Source organism: Aquarana catesbeiana, linkage group LG02 (assembly GCF_042186555.1).
Source record: "Aquarana catesbeiana isolate 2022-GZ linkage group LG02, ASM4218655v1, whole genome shotgun sequence".
NCBI classification, from domain to species: Eukaryota; Metazoa; Chordata; class Amphibia; order Anura; family Ranidae; genus Aquarana; species Aquarana catesbeiana.
The window spans coordinates 111,311,965-111,332,970 of record NC_133325.1 but is presented as its reverse complement, the minus strand read 5'-3'; the positions used below and the strand labels follow the sequence as shown (position 1 = coordinate 111,332,970).

The 21,006-nt window shown below is 42.9% G+C and overlaps 1 protein-coding gene across 2 annotated transcripts in view; it reads left to right on the top strand.

The window, feature by feature from the left end:
• B3GLCT (beta 3-glucosyltransferase) overlaps positions 1-21,006 on the top strand; it is a 1,077,075-nt gene that overhangs the window by 322,889 nt on the left and 733,180 nt on the right. For both annotated transcript variants that reach the window (XM_073613355.1, XM_073613354.1), the window contains exons 3-4: positions 6,492-6,531; positions 16,717-16,826. In XM_073613355.1, coding sequence (XP_073469456.1) covers positions 6,492-6,531; positions 16,717-16,826 — 150 coding nt within the window. The remainder of the gene's footprint in view (positions 1-6,491; positions 6,532-16,716; positions 16,827-21,006) is intronic.

Sequence of the window (21,006 nt, the reverse complement as noted above, 5' to 3'; positions counted from 1 at the left end):
CAAATCACACACAGAATGATACAGGTTTTGCTAAAGAATATCCCTATATTTAGCACCATCCATCTTTCCCTCAACTCTGACCAGTTTCCCAGTCCCGACTGCTGAAAAACATCCCCACAGCATGATGCTGCCACCACCATGTTTCACTGTGGGGATGGCGTTCTTTGGGTGATGTGATGTGTTGGGTTTGCGCCAGATATAGCATTTTCTTTGATGGCCAAAAAGTTCAATTTTAGTCTCATCAGACCAGAGTACCTTCCTCCATACATTTTGGGAGTCTCCCACATGCCTTTTTGCAAACTCAAAATGTGCTATTTTGTTTTTTGCTGAGGTAATGGCTTTCTTCTGGCCACTCTGCCATAAAGCCCAACTCTATGGCGCGTACGGCTTATTGTCATCCTATATACAGATACTCCAGCCTCTGCTGTGGAACGCTGCAGCTCCTCCAGGGTTATCTTAGGTCTCTGTGCTGCCTCTCTGATTAATGCTCTCCTTGCCCGTTCTGTGAGTTTTGGTGTGTAGCGGTCTCTTGCCAGGTTTGCTGTTGTGCCATGTTCTTTCCATTTGGTTATGATAGATTTGATGGTGCTCCTCGGGATCATCAAAGATTTGGATATTTTTTTATAACCTAACCCTGACTTGTACTTCTCAACAACATTGCCCCTTACTTGTTTGGGGAGTTCCTTGGTCTTCATGGCAGTGTTTGGTTAGTGGTGCCTCTTGCTTAGGTGTTGCAGCCTTTGGGGCCTTTCAGAAAGGTGTGTATATGTAATGACAGATCATGTGACACTTAGATTGCACACAGGTGGACATCATTTCACTAATTATGTGACTTCTGAAGGTAATCGGTTGCACCAGAGCTTTTTATGGGCTTCATAACTGTCAGAGAGTTCCCCTGGGCAGGCGCGCTGCTGGTGTGCGTCGGGGGGCGTTGGGGCGCGTCGGCGCACGCGTTCCCGTGCGCGCCGCCGCGGGTGCTGGCGTACGGGCGCGTGTGTGTGTGCGGGGGCACGCGCCCGGCGTTTGGCGCCAATCTGCCTATTTAGGTTGTCTGCACAGGGGTCTCGGTGCTGTCGGTCATTCGGCCATTAAGCAAACGCCCTTCTTTGCCAATTACGGCTTCCACCCGTCCTTCCTGCCCAGGTCTTTACCTGAATGTGCTATCCCTGCGGTCTCTGAAACCATGGACTTGTTCTTTACCAACAACAAACTCTTGCAGGAAACCATGGCTAAGACCCAAGAGTATAATAAGAAAATGTTTGACAAGAAGAGGTGGGGAGAGCTCATCCTGGAACCTGGCAACCAGGTTTGGTTGTCCACAACCAATTTAAGAATGGCCTGCCCTTCAAGGAAATTGGGCCCTAAATTTATGGGTCCGTTCTCAGTCAAGAAGAGAATTAACAACGTAGCCTACGAACTCAATTTACCTGGTACCCTGAAGATTCACCGGTCTTTCATATATCGTTGTTGAAACCTGTTATACCCAACACCTTTGCTGGCCGAAGTACTGACCCACCGGAGCCCATAATTATTGATAACGAAGAAGAGTTCGAAGTGGAGGCTATCTTGGATTGCAGTAAAAGACACAATCAGTTGCAATACCTAATCAAGTGGAGGGGGTACGGACCAGAAGACAACTCCTGGGAGCCAGAAAGCAATCTACATGCCGAAGAGCTTCTGAGGACTTTCAGAAGTACCCACACCACCAAATTGGCTCAGTTGGACATCCGGAGGCTGCCCATGAGGGGGGGGCACTGTCAGAGAGTTCACCTGGGCAGGCGCGCTGCTGGTGTGCCTCGGGGTGCGTTGGGGCGCGCCGCCGCAGGTGCTGGCGGGCGCGTGCGTGTGTGCGGGGAACGCGCGCCGGCGTGCACGCGCGCCCGGCGTTTTGCGCCAATCTGCCTATTTAGGTTGTCTGCACAGGGGGCTCGGTGCTGTCCGATCTTAAGCTCCCTGTATCCCTGCACCTGCTTCCTGCTGCCTGTTTGAACCTGATCTCCTGTCCACCGGCTTGCCTTTGATTATCCTTGCTTTCTGCCTGCCACCGATCCCGGACTGTCCTGACTACGAATCTGCCTGCTCCTCTGTACCGCGTTGCCCGCCTGTTGCCAACCCTGCTTGTGACCCGACCTGCCTGCTCCACTCCTGCTCTGCACTTGCTGCCTGTGCTTCAGTTGACTGGTGATCTCCAGAACCACCTTTACCGGGATCCTCCTGTGGCTAACCCGCCAGGCTCTCATACCATTCTGTGCTCCCGTGCCTCCTGTCCATACTACCAGGGGCCGGGAACCAGATACGTAAGGGAGGCCTCCCCCTGCTTTATCGGGCTTATCGGTCTGGTACGTGGAATTTTGACAATAACAAAGGGGGTGAATACATACGCACATGCCAATTATCAGTTTTTTATTTCTGAAAAATAGTTTTATGTATATATTTTTCTAATTTTACTTCACCAACTTAGACTTATGTGTTCTGATCCATCACATATAATTCAGATTAAAAAAACATTGAACTAAAGGCTGTAATGTAACAAAATAGGTAAAAAGCCAAGGTGGGGTGAATACTTTTGCAAGGTTCTGTAATAAGGACACTTACCTGTCCAGGGAGCCCGCGATGTCGGCCCCCCAAGGCCGATCCATCTGTCAGATAGGGTGCAGACGCTGCCATTGTAACTAAGGGAAACCGGCAGTGAAGCCTTCAGGCTCCGCTGCCGGTTTCCTACTGCGCATGCGTGAGTCTTTTTGAATGGCCGCGTTGTCTTCTGGGACATACACGGATCCCAGAAGGCAGCGGGGGGCAGGAGGAAATGATCACTGGGCTACAGCCGAGCTAAGACGGAAGTACATTAAGTTCTTCAGAAAAGGTTTGAAAGAAAAAAAAAAATCCTTATGCAAAACGTGGGGTAGACTTTTCTTTAAGACCAAGTTGTAAAAGTGGGTGGAACTCCGCTTTAAGTTCTCCGTAGTCCAAAAGCCTTATCTGCCATGATGTCAAATGGCAGACTCGACTCTGTTGTGCATGGGAGAGGCCTTCTTTGGGGAATCCAAAGACGTCCTTCATATAGCTGGCATCCTATTGCAGGCTCTCTAAAGATTCTTGCATCACCCTGACTGACGTAGGCTCAAACATCAACACATATGATTTTGAATTTAAGGTGGGCATCTGCCAATCCCAATAGGACAATCAAAAAGTATATTTTGTGATTAAAATACACTGAACCTGACATGGGAGGCATTTTCCCCCTAATGCGTTTGCCATCTAGGGTTCCTTTGCAGTTGGGAAACGTTCTCCAAAAATTAATATGCAACATCTTTCCACATATCTTCTGTTGGCTGAGGCATTACAACATGATACAGCTCCCCTCACAACACCAGATTTCCCAGGTTACCTTTGCCACTGTACTCATATCCAGTAGAAAGTTGTGGTGGAGAGACACAAAACTCTGTCCTGTTTCCAGAAACCTAGAATAGAAACATATTATACCATGTAGAAAAGAAAAAAAAATTACCATATGCCCCCCAAAAAATAACAAAAAAAGAAAAGTAGTAAAGCAAATGAAAGTACATGAAAAATTACAAAGTAAAAAAAAAAATTATATTAAAAACAATACAACAAAAATAATTATTTATGAAGTTAAATATTTTTAAAACGTGGAAAAAAACTTAAAGTATAACCCCCCAAAAAAAAATAAACACACATTTTTGCTTGTTCACCGTACTTCTTTGTCATAAAAACATTCCTGAGTGTGACCAGGTGATGTTACTCAGCTTGTGTGTCCATGCAGATGAGCTTGGGTTGCAGGCATTCCAGAAGTCCATCTAAGTGGCAAAAACGTATAAAATGTTTCCAGGTAATTTTGCAGCTCTCCCAACATACATGCACTATGGAGAGTTGCAGTTATTTTGGATGGCCATATAAGGTGGGAATTTGCATTATCATTTTTCGTAAGGGCTTTATTAACGTGTTCCAAAACTCTCAGATTGGTTTTATTATATGAGACATGCATAAACAATATCCTTTTTGTACTATGGTTTGTAAACCAAAAATTGGATCAACACCCTAGGGCCTTGAAGTTCTACAAAAAAAAATCAAATATAAACTTGAAATAAACCCAATGTCAGGGCTTGACTCAGCCCTTCCTTCTCTGAGCTGGCCGCTCAGCTGTCGGCTAATTGCCAGCTTCTAACTTTCCACAGTGACTCACCTGTTGATGATATCCTGCTCGTTAGTCCTGCTTACTTTGCGAACTTTGGCTATGTTTTGACTACGTTTCTTCTGTTTACTTTTATTATAAAACAAGTGTAAATTTAACTGTACTTCTGTCTCGGTCTGATTCATGGTTTCTGACACCCAATGAAAGAAAAGGCCGTACTTTGCACTCATATCAAAAATCACTTTATTAATCGTGAAACAAAAATGAATACACGCTTATCATACAATCTATGGAAGACCTCTCCACTTGTGGAGTGGGTAATTGTATGCAGATTTACAAATTATGTAGTTGTAAACAAGACTCCTTCACATATACAGCATCTAAAAATGTTGCATTAAAATAATGCAGACAATTAACTTTAGCAAAGAAAAAAGTTCTCAGACCTACACTCTCAATCTTTCCTGAGAATTGATTTAGTCATGATCTATAAAAATATTGCTGTCTGGAAATAAAAATTCTGTATTAAAACTACCTTGAATACGTGCATGCAGATATCCCAATGTGGCCCTACTCCTACCACACATGTCCCAGAGAGAGGGCTTACCCTCTTAATGTATTTATACACGGAATATTTAAGGTTATTAAAGAAGTCTGGTTTGTTATCTGTCTTATCTCCTGTTCTCCTGATGTGGCCACCTAGATGTGGCAAAACTGGTTGGGGTGCCTTGCTGGGACACACTCAATGTGGTTAAAATAAGTACCCCTTATGGACTGCCATTTGTTTTGTATATTTAATTTCATGATCTGTACAGACTGATTATAATGTAGAACTCTGCTTTTATAGATACCCCAAATTAACTGCAATTACAAGTTTGTATATCTGATTTCGAAAGCTCTGTAGCTTGTCTCCTTCTCACCAAGCTTCTTGCTGATGGTCTTGTAGCCCATTCCAGCCTTGTGTAGGTCTACAATCTTGTCCCTGACGTCCTTTGATGGCTCTTTGGTCTTGCCCATGATGGTGAGGTTTGAAAAGAAGAAAGATCCTGTGGACATAACGAGTTGTTGTTAGGAGCACCTTCTTAAATTGACAAGACTAACATGTGTACCACATGAGCACATACTGTAGCGAGTCTGTGGGAGCCAGAATTATTGTTGTTTGGTAGGGGATTAAATCCTTATTTCACTCACTGAACTACAACTCAATTTATAACATTTGTATCATGTGTTTTTTTTCAGGATTTTTGGTTGATAGTCTGACTCTATCATTTAAAATACACCTATGATAAAAATTATAGAACCTTTATTTCTTTGTAAGTGGGCAAACTTACAAAATCTGCAGGGGATCAAATAATTATTTTCCCCACTGTATATATACTGGAATTTATGCAGCTATAAACGCTATACTGATAATGGAGATGATCAGTGACTTATCGTGAGACTGTGATAATGTGGTCAGTAATCTGGTGCTAATAGACACTGGCTGGGAGGGACACTGAAGCCGGCCATAGATGGATCAAATCTCAGCCGATTCAGCAGGGACCAGCTGAGATTTGATCCATCTATGGGCAGGCTGATTGTACCCAAAACGAGCCATCGATTGACTTGGGTACAGCCAACATGTCGGACTTTTAGCATGTGATTATTGCCAGTGGCTATAACCACTATCAGTCATAACTGTTTTCTCCCAGCGGGGACAGCTCCCCGCATCCCCCCGCCAGGAGAACCCAATAGCTCTGACTGTTTTGATGGAGGAGTTTAATGATTCTCTTTCCTGCTGCCTGTGGTTGCAGGAAATAAAATTGCATAATGTATGGCCTGCCTTACTGACACACTGACATCGCTAGTGACATGAATACAGTAATCAGATATAATACTATACTAATGACACCGGCTAGGAAGGGGGTTAACATTAAGGGGTTAAACATGTGCCTAACAAGTGCAATGTATGCTGCTTTTATTCACAGATCTGGCTGTTTTTTCTTCTTCCTGCTTTTTAGGGAGGAGAAACAGCTGGATCTCTGTTCTGTGTGTTTGTAAACACAGAACTCTGTGCTGTGATAGAACCTGAGAGAGGTTTTAACCCTCCCACATTTTATCACCTAAGAAAAAATGGCTTTAGATGCAATTTATATATCATTTACAGAAATCTTCTTGTGAAAATTGTGTACTTTATGACCCATTGCCATGCCATGATAATTTACAATACAGTCAAATTAAATAAACATGTGAACAGACCTCTCTTCTGCCTCTGAATCAATCTAATCTTCAGATTGCAGATTGTTCATTATTGCTATATATAGATTTGCATAAAAAAAATGTATTTTGTATTTCCTTACAGGAAAATGAAAAAGCTGGGTTGCCTACTCAAATTCCATTAGGTAAGATATTCAGTGTTTAATGGTTATTTTTCACACATGATGGGAAATGTAGAAATATTGATTGTCTTCTGGTAATCGTTGTCTAATTGGAGTGATGTATGAAAAGTATGCTTTATGAATAATCTCCTATTGACCTTCGGTTATACTATGATAGAGATAACAAAAATCAGACAGGTTAATTTGATATTTGTTACCTTATCTGTATAAACTCTGTTGCCAGACGATGCGCATCGGTTCTCAAAACATTGAGTTTGTACCATCTACTTGCCCTTCATTTTGCAACAAATGGGTGATCGCCTTCTCTATGGCGGACTGGTTAAAAAAGCCACAGGCATTTTAAAACCACCTGAGTGCTGGTATCCCCTTTTACCATGGTTGAGTAGCGAAGCGCAGGAGAACCCTACTCTCTCACTTCTAATTTCAGTACTGGAGTAATGTTGGCAACAATAAAAATACTTTTAGGGCTTGTTTACACTTTCTTCAAAATGTGCCATTTGATACGCTTTTTTAAAGTGCCACAAAACCCAAAAAAACACTATCAATAAATGGTGTATTACATGCTGTTTAAATTCACTCAGGCACTATGAAATTCGTTTTTTGTATTCTGTGTTGATCCTGCTGCTCTCTCCTTCCACCTTCTGTCCATGTCCCCAATTCGGCTAGATATTTTGCAGCTGTGGTGGCAACACTGCACATGCTCAGTAAGTTTTTATGCTGACCATTTCCTCCTTATCACATCTGAGCAGCCCATGTGGCTATAGAGTCACACATGTAGGCGTATACACAGTGGTAAATGAAAACCCACTCCCCCCCTCCACAATGGGGGCGGGATATTGCATATAGATTATTGAAGGAATCACCCCCTCTTATTCTAGGACGCAGGCTTGGAGGGGTGTGACACAGCCTGTGACTGGCAGAAATCCACCCACACCATGTTATTTCCACAAAATAATAAAGATTGGATTTCAAATATATATTTGTATGCCAATTTAAAATGGTGTATTGATATTATTTATTTACTTCTACTCTGTATCCCAAAGGCTGTTTTTTTTATTTAGAACATGTGACCAGCATCAGAGAACTAGAAGCTCTTCCTGCATATGTTTCCCTGCAAACAGGCAGAGAAAGTGCTGGGTCATGTGACTGCTGTATATAGATTAGAAAAAATTGTACTTCCTTTTTTTAATTAAAATATCTGCAGTGCCATTCTTCACATACAGAAATAGAAGGGACACTGTAAATTAAACAGTGAGTGCTTAGCAACCCTTTAAAGCACGATGAATGCTAATCAAACCACCTCTCACTAAACAAAATAGTTAGCTTACAGTTCTCTTCACATTGTTGTGTTTACTATGCTTCAAAAATTATACCCCATGTCGCTTTCTTGGTGCTTCAAAGCATCTCCAAAGCCTCCATAGAGCTCTATCACAATGCTTGCTAATGGCAGAGCTGTAGGTTACTACTGAGCGGGGGATCAGCAGAGCTGGGGGCACTACTGAGTGGGGCATCGGAAAAGCTGAGGGTACTACAGAGCCAGGGATCTGCTGAACAAGGGTACTAATGAGCTGGGGATCTGCTGAGCGGGGTTACTACTGAGTTGGGGTTACTACACACTACAACACACACAGGACATTTGCCGAGCTTCATTAAAGCTTCAGAAACAAAAAAAAAAGCATGTTGAAGTGGTAGGCGCTATGTGTATTAAAGCCGAAGCAAGTGTAAATGAGCCTTTACACAGTGTAGGTAGGAGTTCTCCCTCATGCTGGCACCCTCTTCTGTCATCATCAGTATCAGGCACTGGTACTTTGGCAAGGGTATCAAGTAGGGCTGAAACGACTAATCAACATAATCGATTTCGAAAATCGTTGTCATAATTAATTAGTTGGCATGCATACAGAATACATTATTTGTTTACATTTTAGGAAATACAGTGCAGCACACATACAGCTCAGTACACTGTTCATGCATGTCAGTATACACAGTGCAGCACACATACAGCTCACTACACCCTCCATACATGTCAGTAAGTGCCTGAAAACTTGTGAATGTGTGAGGAGCAATGCCTCATGGGACATGCAGTGCTGGACAGAAGAAGGAAGTGATTCTAAAGGCAGAAATGTTTTTCCTTGCTATAGGGGCACTTTATATTATACTTTGCGGCTTGCTATAGGGGCACTCTGAAGGCAGGAGGAGCCAGAAACGCTAGTGGGGGACCCCAGAAGAGGAGAATCAGGGAAGCTCTGTGCAAAACTGTTACACAGAACAAGTAGAACAAAATTGGTGGTTTTTAAAAAAAAAAAAATTCAAAGTTTACAATCACTTTAAGAGCTCTGTGCAGGGAAGATCAGCATCTGAACCCAGAGAAGCTGGAGGCTGATAGACTGGAGGTAATAGAAGACATTACATTTAAAGTAAAATTTGACCAGTATTGTGCACTATATCCATGATTATATCCATGAAAAAAGTCTAAGTCTAGCTTCATTTCTGACAGCCAGTTAAAATACCCTGTATATCCTACGTCTGGGTATGTTTACTATATATATATATATATATATATATATATATATAATATTTTTGCATTCATATACATAGGTTATACATACACATTCACATAAATATTCAGCTCTTACCTATGCATGGTATAGTTTACTTCCGCTACCCATTCATGGATTGTTGGTATTGCTACCCATTTCCAATATCTAGGGATCAGAGCTCCACCTGCCATCAGCAAGAATCTAAATATTTCCTTTTTAATCAATGTAATTGATCCCTGAATCAAGGATAGAAATGCAACCTCTGGGGTCTCAGGCCAAATCTTACCCCTAATCAGATGGCTTAGGTGAAATATAGCTGACCAGTATTGTTTTTTTACCGAACAGGACCATCATATGTGTAGATGTGTACCACCAGGCTCACCACATCTCCAACAATGGTCTGGTATGGCCGCGCTAATTTTGTTTATTACAGCAGGACAGCGATACCATCTGGTTATGATCTTATAATTCCACTCCTGTGAGCAGGAAGCTAAGGTTGATTTAAATGTGAGAAAAAAGCTATATCCCATTCCCCAGGAACCAATTCATTGCCTAATTCTTGCTCCCAATCTCGGGTATAAGAAGGGTGGTGGGGGAATGCATGGGATATGAGGGTTCCATATATTTTAGAAAGGGCATGTGTACATTTTTGATCAGAAAGACACAGCTCCTCAGACATAGTCAGATCCCTACAAAGCCGCTCCTTGCCCAATCCATCATAAAAATGATGTAGTTGGAGATATAAATGCAATCTCCATGGCCAGTGCTGAGCTCACTCAGGGGTTTCATGCACTTCAGAGTGAGCACATGTCGGAAAGGAAATGTATTAGGTGATTGTCAACAAAGAAAACCCTTATCTGACAGCCCAGGAAGAAACTCCGGTTTGCCCAGTATCGGGGAAAGAGGCCCGGGGCGGGAAGATATACTGCATGTAGTAATTACCTTGTCCCGAACGTATAAAAGCGAGGAAAGCGGGAGTTTTAGCTGTGTAAGAGGCAGGTGGTCCATTGGGAGCAGCCATGCAAGGGAAGTCAAAGATACCGGCGATAGGTCCAACTCAAAAGTGACCCACTGTTCAAGAGAACCATGGTGGAACCAGTCCAATATTCCGCAGTATATAATAGTTCCAAATGGGGTAGACCTCCTCCACCAGCATCTCGCCTCCTCACCAGAATATCATACAAAAGTCTAACCGAAGATCTAGGCCAAATAAATTTAAGCAATGTAGAGCGCACCAATCGAAAAAAAGATGTATGACCAGAATCGGAATTGTTTAAAAGATGTAGAGAAATCTGGGAAGGATGTCCATCTTAAAGAGGGACAATTGTCCCAACCAAGAGTGACGCTTTGATGACCATGTCTTAAGGTTTTGCTGCATGTTGAACAGGAGCGGGCAGTAATTTAACTCATACAGTTTATGAAGTTGCAAAGGTATTTGTACTCCTAGGTATTGTGCACTACTGTATTTTTAAAATGATTATATCCATGAAAAAAAGTCTAGCTTCATGTCTGACACCCAGTTAAATTACCCTGTATATCCTACTTCTGGGTATATTTATTTATACATATACATATATGATATAAGTTATATATTTATTTTCAATGTTTTACAGTATAAATTATCCTCTTATAGTAGTGATTATCTGCTCTTTGTACTATAAAGAGCTAATTTTTGTTTTTTTAACCCCACTATGTAACTATCATGACTGATTCTAAAAAAAGCATGATGCTGCTACCAAAGGTCTTATACTGCCATACACGTAATGATTTTTGGATGGGAATATTCGTACGAATATTCTTTATACATTTGATGAATGGATGAATGTTGTTTTTTCGAAAATGTCACTTGATTTTAAAGTTCCATTTTAAAATGAGAACCACATACACTGCCTGAAATGTTGTTCGATTGAGAAAAGTTTTTTATTCTGCTCCTTCAAATTTTACCCTTAACTGTGGTCGAAAAAGAATGTTGATTTGACCCCACTAATGATTAGAAAATCAAATGAAAGTTCTCATAACAAAAATTTTAGAAGGAAAAATTTGTTAGTGAATGCCCAGCGACATATGTAGCTTGTATCAAGCTACCTGCCTATGATAAGGGACTCTATCGTGCATAATATAATATTACAGTCCTTTCTGAAAATTTGAAAAACAGCGTTTAAGGCAGCCCCCAAAATTTGCGCTTGCCTGCTCGCATATGGCGAGTGAAAAAATTAGGAGAGCGAGTATGGACAGGGCTGTGCTGTCCCAGAAATGTATAGCCAGTGCCCCCCACCTCGCTGCAAGCCTCACAGCGTGGCCATTTCAATACGAACAGTCAGCCGCCTAGGACCGCCCCTCTCCACCATCCTCCTGCCGCACATCCCCACCCCCCACAGGCACACAGAGTGTGCACTTCCGTAGAAGTTAAAGAGATGCCCGAGACCGCCCCTCTCTGCCTCCCACCTGCCACAGATCTAAGGAGTGAGGCGGTAAATGTCTCTGCAAGGCAGTCCTAAGTTGGCAGGCTCAAACCCTCTTGGTCTGCCCTCAGTGTGCACCCTCGTGGCTGCAGGAGAAGAATGGTAAATATGACAGTGTGCTGGAGGCATTGGTACAATGAAGTATTAGACAAGATGTGTGCTGGGAGGAATGGAGGGGGGATAGAGAACATAGATGTGCTGGATTGGGGGGGGGGGGCTAATTGGAGGCATAGATATGATATCTGAATCATACCTATGCCTTGATGGGCACAGGTCAGGCTGCATTGATGGGCACAGGTCAGGCTGCATTGATGGGCACAGGTCAGGCTGCATTGATGGGCACAGGTCGGGCTGCATTGATGGGCACAGATTACACTGAATTGATGGGCACTGGTTACACTTAATTGATGGGCACTGGTCAGGCTGGATTGATGGGCACTGGTCACGCTGCATTGATGGGCACTGGTCACGCTGCATTGATGGGCACTGGTCACGCTGCATTGATGGGCACTGGTTACGCTGCATTGATGGTCACTGGTTACGCTGCGTTGATGGGCACTGGTTACGCTGCATTGATGGGCACAGGTTACGCTGCATTGATATTGTTGGGTGTTGCGCTATAAACGCTAGGCCCTCTGTTACAACATCAGATTTATATGGGGGGGGTATGTAGCTTGCTATGATTAGCAAGGGGGTTCCCCCAACAAGTGCATGTATAAATATATATCTACCCTGCCGGTCAGTCTCCAATGCAATCAATTCAAACGGGGTGGGTTTAGCCACTAGCACCGTGAACCCCCTGGAGAAGTTCGTATGTGTGCTATGATATGCCCATCCCACCCAGGGGCGCCGCAGCGCTGCCTGCAGATGGCCAGTGACATGTGTCTCCACCAGTGCTACAATATTTGCCTTTTGTCTTTTAATAAATGTTAGTATAGCTGTACGTTTAATTTTATCCCGCATACCTCGCACATTCCAAGTCATAAATTTAATATCTGTCCCGCTGGTCATGACTTACAGGGGACACATATACCGGCAGGGTAGCGCACCTCAACAACACACATTGCCTAAACACTTTAAGGACATCTCTAAAATTCACCACAATAATAAAATAACCACATAATTTCAGGTTCTTTTCCCAACACAATAACTTGCGCACAACGGTGCAACATTTCCCAATGCTTTGATCTACTGATCTAGCATTTCTCTTCCCTCCCAGCTTTTCACCTCCCCAACTTGGCGAAAGCATACTGTACCCATGAACCATTGTTCGGATTTTCTTCCAGCCTTCCAAACTGACTGGAGGAGTTCTACTTAAACCAGCAACCATTATATGAGTTAGCGTCCAGCTGTCAACATTTGCTGAAGGTGCAGTACTTGGGGTATTATGAGCTGGAACGTTCAATATAAAAAAGAAAAGAAAAAAATAAGGGTTGCATACGAAGTGGGGGCGATTGTTCACTGCGTGAGGCATGGATGAGTCACAGAGGATGTCCTATGTGTCTCTTGCTCTGTCTGAGTGAGTCTCTTGCCGCAAGAATGTATAGTCATCCTAGTGTGCTGGATATTTGGGGCCGCAGCCCTGCAGTATCTACATAAATGCGCTGTGGGGGCATTACAATACACAGGTTGTAGTCCAATCATCTGTAAATCCAAAGCCGTTTATATATGAGTGTCAGCAAGCTGGGGGTTTCCCCCACCTCCCCAATGTTGTCGCAAGAGGAACTGACCCTCTGTCTTCAGCAGAGTCTCTAGTTTCACATTCGTTATTGCTTGGGTCGTAAGAATGGGGGAGGGGGTAAAAACAGAAGGAAAGGGAGGCTTTCGAATTTTGTTCATGAAAATATGATAAATGATGGGGTGAATTTACCCCCCCACAGCTAAGGGGATAATTAGAAGTAAAATGGAGCCTGATATCTTCTGCCGTTGCCAACAGTACTCACAGTATCCGGCCGCATATCCGATCATCCGTCCGGGCGTCCGCGCTGGTCCAACCAGTGTGCTGCCGCCTTCAGGTCCTCAAAGAATATGGCCTTGCCATCCTCCTTTACTCTTAGTCTGGCCGGGAACAACATAGCATATTTAAGGTGTGCCACCCTGAGTCGTCGCTTGACATCCTGGAATTGCGCCCGTTTTCTCTGCACTTCATTAAAGAAGTCAGGGAATACTGCGACCTGACCATTGCCCAAAGTAATGTTCCCCTTCTCTCTGGTCAACCTCAGAATTTTGTCTCTATCTTTAAAATTGAGGAACTTGGCTATGAAGGTTCTGGGGGGGGCTGGTGGAGGTTTAGCTGGGATGTGGTGCGCCCGTTCCACGGCGAACATGACCGAGAAGGCTTCTCTTCCAAAGTGTTGGATCAGGAGGGATTCCAGATATTCAGCAGGGTTGGAACCCTCAGCCTTCTCAGGTAAACCGATGAAACGGAGGTTGCATCTTCTTAAACGATTCTCCATATCGTCTTGATGAGCGTGTAGCTGGTGGATCTGGCGCTGCAAGTCCTCCGTGGTGTGGCTCAGGGGATGCAGGATATCCTCCGCTGCTCCGATACGTGTCTCGGCCTCGGTTACCCTGTCTTTTACTTTAGATAAGTCCTGACGCAGCAGGGAAATGTCAATCTTGACCTCATCAATTTTAACGGTGAGTGTCCCCTGCAGCGCCGCTATGGCATCCAAGACCTTAGCTGTGTCTGCGCTTTGATGGACCGTTGTTGAGCACGTGCCATCGCCCTCCCTGGCCTGTGAGTCTTGGTCTTGATGGCGGTATTTTGCCAACTTATCCACCGCTTCGGAGGTCCTTTTCGGCGGAGACATGGCTCTTCGCTGCCCCAGGATACGTATCTCAGGATCTTCCCCAGGTGAAGCAAGATGGCCACTGCGCCAGTAATTAGGTTAGAGCCACGCTCCGCTGCCAAATCAGTCGCGGGCTGTGTGTATGGCTATGGTAGGGGTCCAGATGTTCACAATGTCCCCCCGGGTTGCAGCGGATCGTATACCATTCAGGTGAGCTGGAAAAACACAGTATCCACTGCCGGGTGCAGCAAGATGGCCGCTGCTCAAGGTGGTAGGCCGAAGCCGCGGCCCTTCCTGGGGGTAGCAGAGGGCGTAGGTCACTGTAATCAAGTCCCCAGGTGGTCTGGTGGTGGGTCCAGGAGATATGCCAGTGCTGGGCTGCAAGGGGGGGCCCAAATCAGCCTATCAGGCCACCGCAGGGTGCACCAAGATGGCCACCGCTCCGGAGACCAGGCCGGAGCCGCGGTCTTTCCCGGGGGCACAGCTGACTCCAGACACAGGGGATTAGATGGAATTTGTCCCCTTAGGCAGCTAGAAGTGTCCGATGGCCAGGATGGCAACAGGGGGGCCCAGAACGACCATCCAGGCCGCCGCTGGGTGCAGCAAGATGGCCGCCGCTCCAGATACTAGGCCGAAGCCGCGGCCTTTCCTGAGGATGTTACCGGCCCGGAGGCTCCGGGCGGCGTTTCGGCGGTGCAGCAGGCTCCAGGAGCAGGAGAAGAAGAAGATTGTATCCCCAGATGGCTAGTACTGTGTCTGATGGTTAGGATGTTGCCAGGATGGTAGAATCGGAGTTTGGGTCAGCAGAGCTCTCTTCACCTGCGACCTACTCCATTGCTTCCCAGGCCACTCCCCTACGCTGCATTGATGGGCACAGGTTATGCTGCATTAATGGGCACTGGTTATGCTGCATTGATGGGCAAAGGTCAGGCTGCATTGATGGGCACTGATGAGGCTGCACTGATAAAGTTGTTAATATTTATTTTTGTAACTTAATTCTGCATAAAGCATTTAAGTGTCTTTTCATGAGGCAATTAATGAGGGCAGGATTAGGGGTGGGGCAACTGGTGGCGAGTAACCATTATGGCCTGGCTAGTAGCTCAGGACTTGAAATTTTGAGCCTTATTTAAAAAAAATAATTTCTTTGAATAAAAATGTTGGTTCTCTGAGCCTGATAATGTGTACCAGATTTAATCTTTAATAGTATATATACAGTATATCTCTTCTGTCTGTTAGGCCCCTTTTTACACATGCGGACCGTTCATTTCATCAGTTCAGTCACACCTAAATGGATAAGTATTGATCAGTTTTTTATCATTGGTCATCAATTTTTCATCCGTTTTTCATCTGTGCTCATCATTTTTTCATCAGTTTTTTCACATTCACTACCAATGCAAAAACTGATAAAAAACTAACCATTTGTAAGTTTACATCCGTTTTTCGTCTGATCTGTTTTTTTAACGGAAGAAATATAGAGGTTTGATCAGTTTCAAAAAACAGATGATGCGTATGTAAACTGATGTAAATTGATGATCATCTGTTTACATCTGTTTTTCCATAGAGATGCATTGATGTTCGTTTTTTCATTCATCAACGTATGGATGAAAAACGAAGCATGTCTGAAAGGGGCCTTATTCTCAGCGTGGATTCAATATTTATTCCCCAATCATATAGCTGGTTATTTATATTTACCACTGCATATAGATATTCAAGAATTATTTATTTTTATTTTTTTTTAAATGTACATAATAACTAAATTATACACCAAACCTTTGCGTTTTTTATCCGAATAGTCAATCGAAACAATAATTGGCTAACTAATCGATTATAAAAATAGTTGCAGCCCTTGCATCAAGATGGCAGGGGAAAAAACACAGCCTCAGCACTGTGCCAGGGTCTACTTTGAAGTTGGTGTGACTTGAAGTCGCACAGATATGAATGGTACTCATTGGAAATCATGGGGTATGACTTGTCATGCGACTTTGCAGCCCCAAGTCACACAAGTATGAAAGGGGCCTAAGCAAGTGGTTAAAGAATAATTTACCATTTTTTTAAATTGGTCACTATTTCTACTGAAATCTATAGTTGATCACACAGTACAGAACAATATTGTGTTTGTTAAGATATTTTAATGGATAATTGCTTGTTTGCAATCATTCTTACCTAGATTGATCACAAATTGCTATATGTATGGTCATTTTTAGCTATTACCAGAGACCCCGGCATCCCTCCCTGAACAGTGATGACTTTTCCCGGTGACCAAACCATTCCTCTGCTACACTTTTTCGCTTCAGATGCTAAATACATTTCATAATAAAAACAAATGACCCTTTTCCACTGATAGCAAGTAGCAATTTCGCTCTTAATCCTAAATGGCCTGACTTCTTTTTATTACAGAAATTGGAGACATTGTCTTTGTGATACAGAGTCAGAGTAATTCTTTCCATGAGAAGAAAGCACAGAACCTACAAGAAAACATTCTGAAACAGGCAGCTGCAATTAGCAAGGTAGGTCTTATTTCAATCTAACTTCTAGGTGTTAAAGTGACCTCGTCACCACAGGGTCACCTCTACTCAATGTACACTATGTAAAAATAGGGGCATTACACCTAGATTTCCTGTTTTTTGGGTGATTGATTGCCTACTCCCCTCTGCCAGAAATCGAGACTCATCAGACCAGGCTACGCTTTCAATCTTCTATTGTGGTGAGCCTGTGCAAATTGTAGCCTTAGTTTCCTGTTTTTAGCTGACAGGAGTGGCACCCGGTGTGGTCATCTGATGCTGTAGCCCATCTGCTTTAAGGTTCGATGTGTTGTGTGTTCAGAGATGGTATTTTGCATACCTTGGTTGTAACGAGTGGTTATTTGAGTTACTGTTGCCTTTCTCTGATCTCGAACTGGTTTGCCCATTCTCCTCTGACCTCTGACATCATCAAGTTATTTTCGTTCACACCACTGCCACTCACTGGATATTTTTTTTGGACCATTCCCTGTAAACCCTAGAACTGGTTGTGTGTGAAAATCCCAGTAGATCAGCAGTTTTTTAAATACTCAAACCAGCCCATCTGGCACCAACGACCATGCCGCATTCAAAGTCACTTAAATCTCCTTATTCCCTATTCTGATGCACAGTTTAAACTTCAGAAAGTCTTCTTCACCATGTCTAGATGCGTAAATACATTGAGTTGCTGCCATGTGATTGGCTGATTAGCAATTTGTGTTACCGACCAATTGAACAGGTGTACCTAATAAAGTGGACAGTGAGTGTATGTTCTTAGTTATCTCTGCTACTAAACTCTGCACAGTTATGTTGTAGAGAAAAGGAAGGGGGGAGGTTTCTGTGTTCCTATCCTGTTTCTGTTGTCCTGATACAGTAGGGTAAGTGTGCGTTGTCACTGTAGGTCAGAAAATATCTTATTGGCTTAATCACCAAGTAAAAATAAAGGAAAAAGAAGTCTGGAAAAAGACAGAAAGTTCAGCCAGCACATTTAAAGCTGACCATCGTTCATTTTTTCAACTTTCCATCTATTAAATCTTCTGCCCTTGTTGTTTTAACTTTGGATAGTAAAACTTTTTTTTTTTTTCTGCCAGTAAATACCTTATACACTTCCTGTTTCTTGACTGGTAAGAAGCCTAGGCTTATGACATCATGCACAGCGCTCTCTCTCCTGAGAGTTTTCCAGGAAGGGTTGGGGGGTGAGTCATAAGAGGGCCAATGAGAGCTGCAGTGCTGGAGGTGTGCCTCTGTGTGTCTGAGTAAATCCAGGAAGTGAACAGGCAGCAGCTTCAGCTGCCCACAGTTAAAATGGATGCAGCCAGACTCAGTGGAGGGAGATTTCTGCAGCATATTTGGCAAGTACAGAATCACAGTGTGTATAAAATTATATGTAAAGTGGTTGGAGGGAAGCTTCAGAATCGCAAAGCTGTTTTTATTACACAGAGCAGACTGCAGTTCCTCTTTAACCTCTTACGGCCCGCCAGCCGCAGTCTTACGTCAGTACTTTAAAGAGGAATATAATTGTTATGGCAGGAGCTAGCTGCCATAACCCCCGATATCCTCTTCTTCAGCGGGCGATCCGCTTTCAGATAAAAGTGGTCTCTGCAGCGGAAGGGGAGGGGACCTCCCTCCCGCTGCGCTCCGGTGCCCTCCGCCGCTTACCGGAGACGTTGGTAGCGGCAGAGGCGATCGGATCCTTCTCCTGGTTTGACATGGAGACGAGTGAGGGGAAGATGGCCATGACGTCAGTTGTGACGAAACGGCCGTAGGGTCACAACGTTGATGCGCAACGCGCATGCGCATGCTGTTTTTAAACCGCTAAGGAGATTTTCTTTTCTCTGTCATTGTTATTTTGCTACAATTGCTTTTAATGCATTCTGGCCTTAATAAATCGTCCCCAAATTTTTCAATCTACACTATTGGAGTCCTGTTCTATTTTTTCTTGGGAGCTGTGGTTTACCTGTACCTGACCTTTTCCGAGAAGAAATTTTGAAGGAATTCCTGGGAGCATACTTGCACATCGGGGTCCCCGTTGCTGTGGGCTGCCTGTCCGATGAAGTAAGAGAGGGCTCGGAGGGTCCATCATCCCTGGATATTTCCACAACTAAGCCTGTTTTGACCCCCCTGAGTAAGGGCGGTCGCAGGCTTTTTGGTAAGCCTTCAATTTTAACATTTGGTGGTGGGCTGCACGAGAGGTGGATCAAGTATTCCCGAACCCTGCAATACATCTTTTTCTGAATTTCTTTGGAATTAACACATTGTTATTTGGGACACTTTTTTTGAACTTTTTATTTCACTATTCATGTTATATTTATTTTTATTCTGGGCATGGACCCACATTTATAAGGAATATCACTCATGAGAACTTCACTATGTATCATATTTAGATATAAGTCTTAGATAAATAATCTAAGTGTGTTTATATTGTTTATTTTGGCATTATACCTTAGTAATAATAGAGATTGTGCACTATTTTTTAGTCACTAGTCACATTTTTTATGTCCAACGCAACACTGATTGCCATGTCGCCATATCATTGCAAGGTGGAAGAGATGTCAAAACGTCACTTCTGCCCATAGCTCTTAAAGGGACTTTTTTTTTTTTTCAAATGGCAAAATTATTATTATTTTTTTTATTGATTTTTAGTGTAAATAGGAGATCTGAGGTCTTTTTGACCCCAGATCTCATATTTAAGAGTTCCTGTCATGCTTTTTTTCTATTACAAGGGATGTTTACATTCCCTTGTAATAAGAATAAAAGTGACACATTTTTTTTTTTTAAAGAACATTGAAAAAATAAAAGGTAAAATAAGAGAAAAAAAAAATGTAAACACGCCCCGTCCCGCCGAGCTCTCGTGCAGAAGCGAACGCATACATGAGTAGCGCCCGCATATGAAAACAGTGTTCAAACCACACATGTGAGGTATCACCGCGATCGGTAGAGCGAGAGCAATAATTCTAGCCCTAGACCTCCTCTGTAACTCAAAACATGCAACCTGTAGAATTTTTTAAACGTCGCCTTTGGAGATTTTTAAGGGTAAAAGTTTGTCGCCATTCCATGAGCGGGCGCAATTTTGAAGCGTGACATGTTGGGGATCAAATTGTTTGGCGTAACGTTATCCTTCCCAATATAAAAAAAATGGGCTAACTTTACTGTTGTCTTATTCTTTAATTCAAAAAAGTGTATTTTTTCCAAAAAAAAGGTGCGCTTGTAAGATTGCTGCACAAATACAAAAGTATTGCAACAGCCTCCATTTTATTCTCTAGGGTGTTAGAAAAAATATATAATGTTTAGGGGTTCTAAGTAATTTTCTAGCAAAAAAAAAAATGTTTTTAACTTGTAAACAACAAATCTCAGAAAAAGGCTCGGTCCTTAAGTGGTTAAGGACACTTTAGTCTGCACTTATAAACCATAGATCTCAATTTGAAAAAAGCCTAATGCATGCGATAAATTCATTGCCATGTGTTAGTTACTAATTTATCTATCACCTTTCTTGTTTAGCTCACTAAAGGTTCTATGGCACAGATCTGTTAATTTTATGGTGTTCATGTTTTAGTATAGATTTTTGTATTCTGCAAGTAAAAGCTAATTCACACATATAATTAGGCTTTTGGTTCCTGCAAGTTTTGGTAGCTGGTGTTGAAGCAGAACTAAACTGAGCTATATTCTTATTCTCATTTTGGAATTAGCTGCCCGAATTCTGAAGCTGAGGTAATGCATATGATCTGGATTTTCTAGATGGTGACATTACTTACTGGTGTTTAAGTTGAGATTTAGAGATACACATTCTTCAGAGGTCTGTCTGTTGGGGCTTCTGGGCTTTCTTCTTCCCACCAGTATCCAAAATACAATGTTTTGCATGATATTCTTTTTGGCTATGCCCTCCTAAATTGGAAACTACATCCTTTGCTATCCTAGGTCACTGGATTTATTAACCACTTCAGCCCCAGCGGATTTGGCTGCTCAATGACCAGAGCACTTTTTTACAATTTGGCACTGCGCTGCTTTAACTGGTCATGCAATGCTGTACCCAAACAAAATTTGCGTCCTTTTTTCCTCACAAATAGAGCTTTCTTTTGATGGTATTTGATTGCCTCTGCGATTTTTTTTGTTTTTTTTGTTTTTTTTTTGTTTTTTTTGTGATATAAACAGAAAGACCGAAAATGTTGAAAAAAAATATATTTTCTAATTT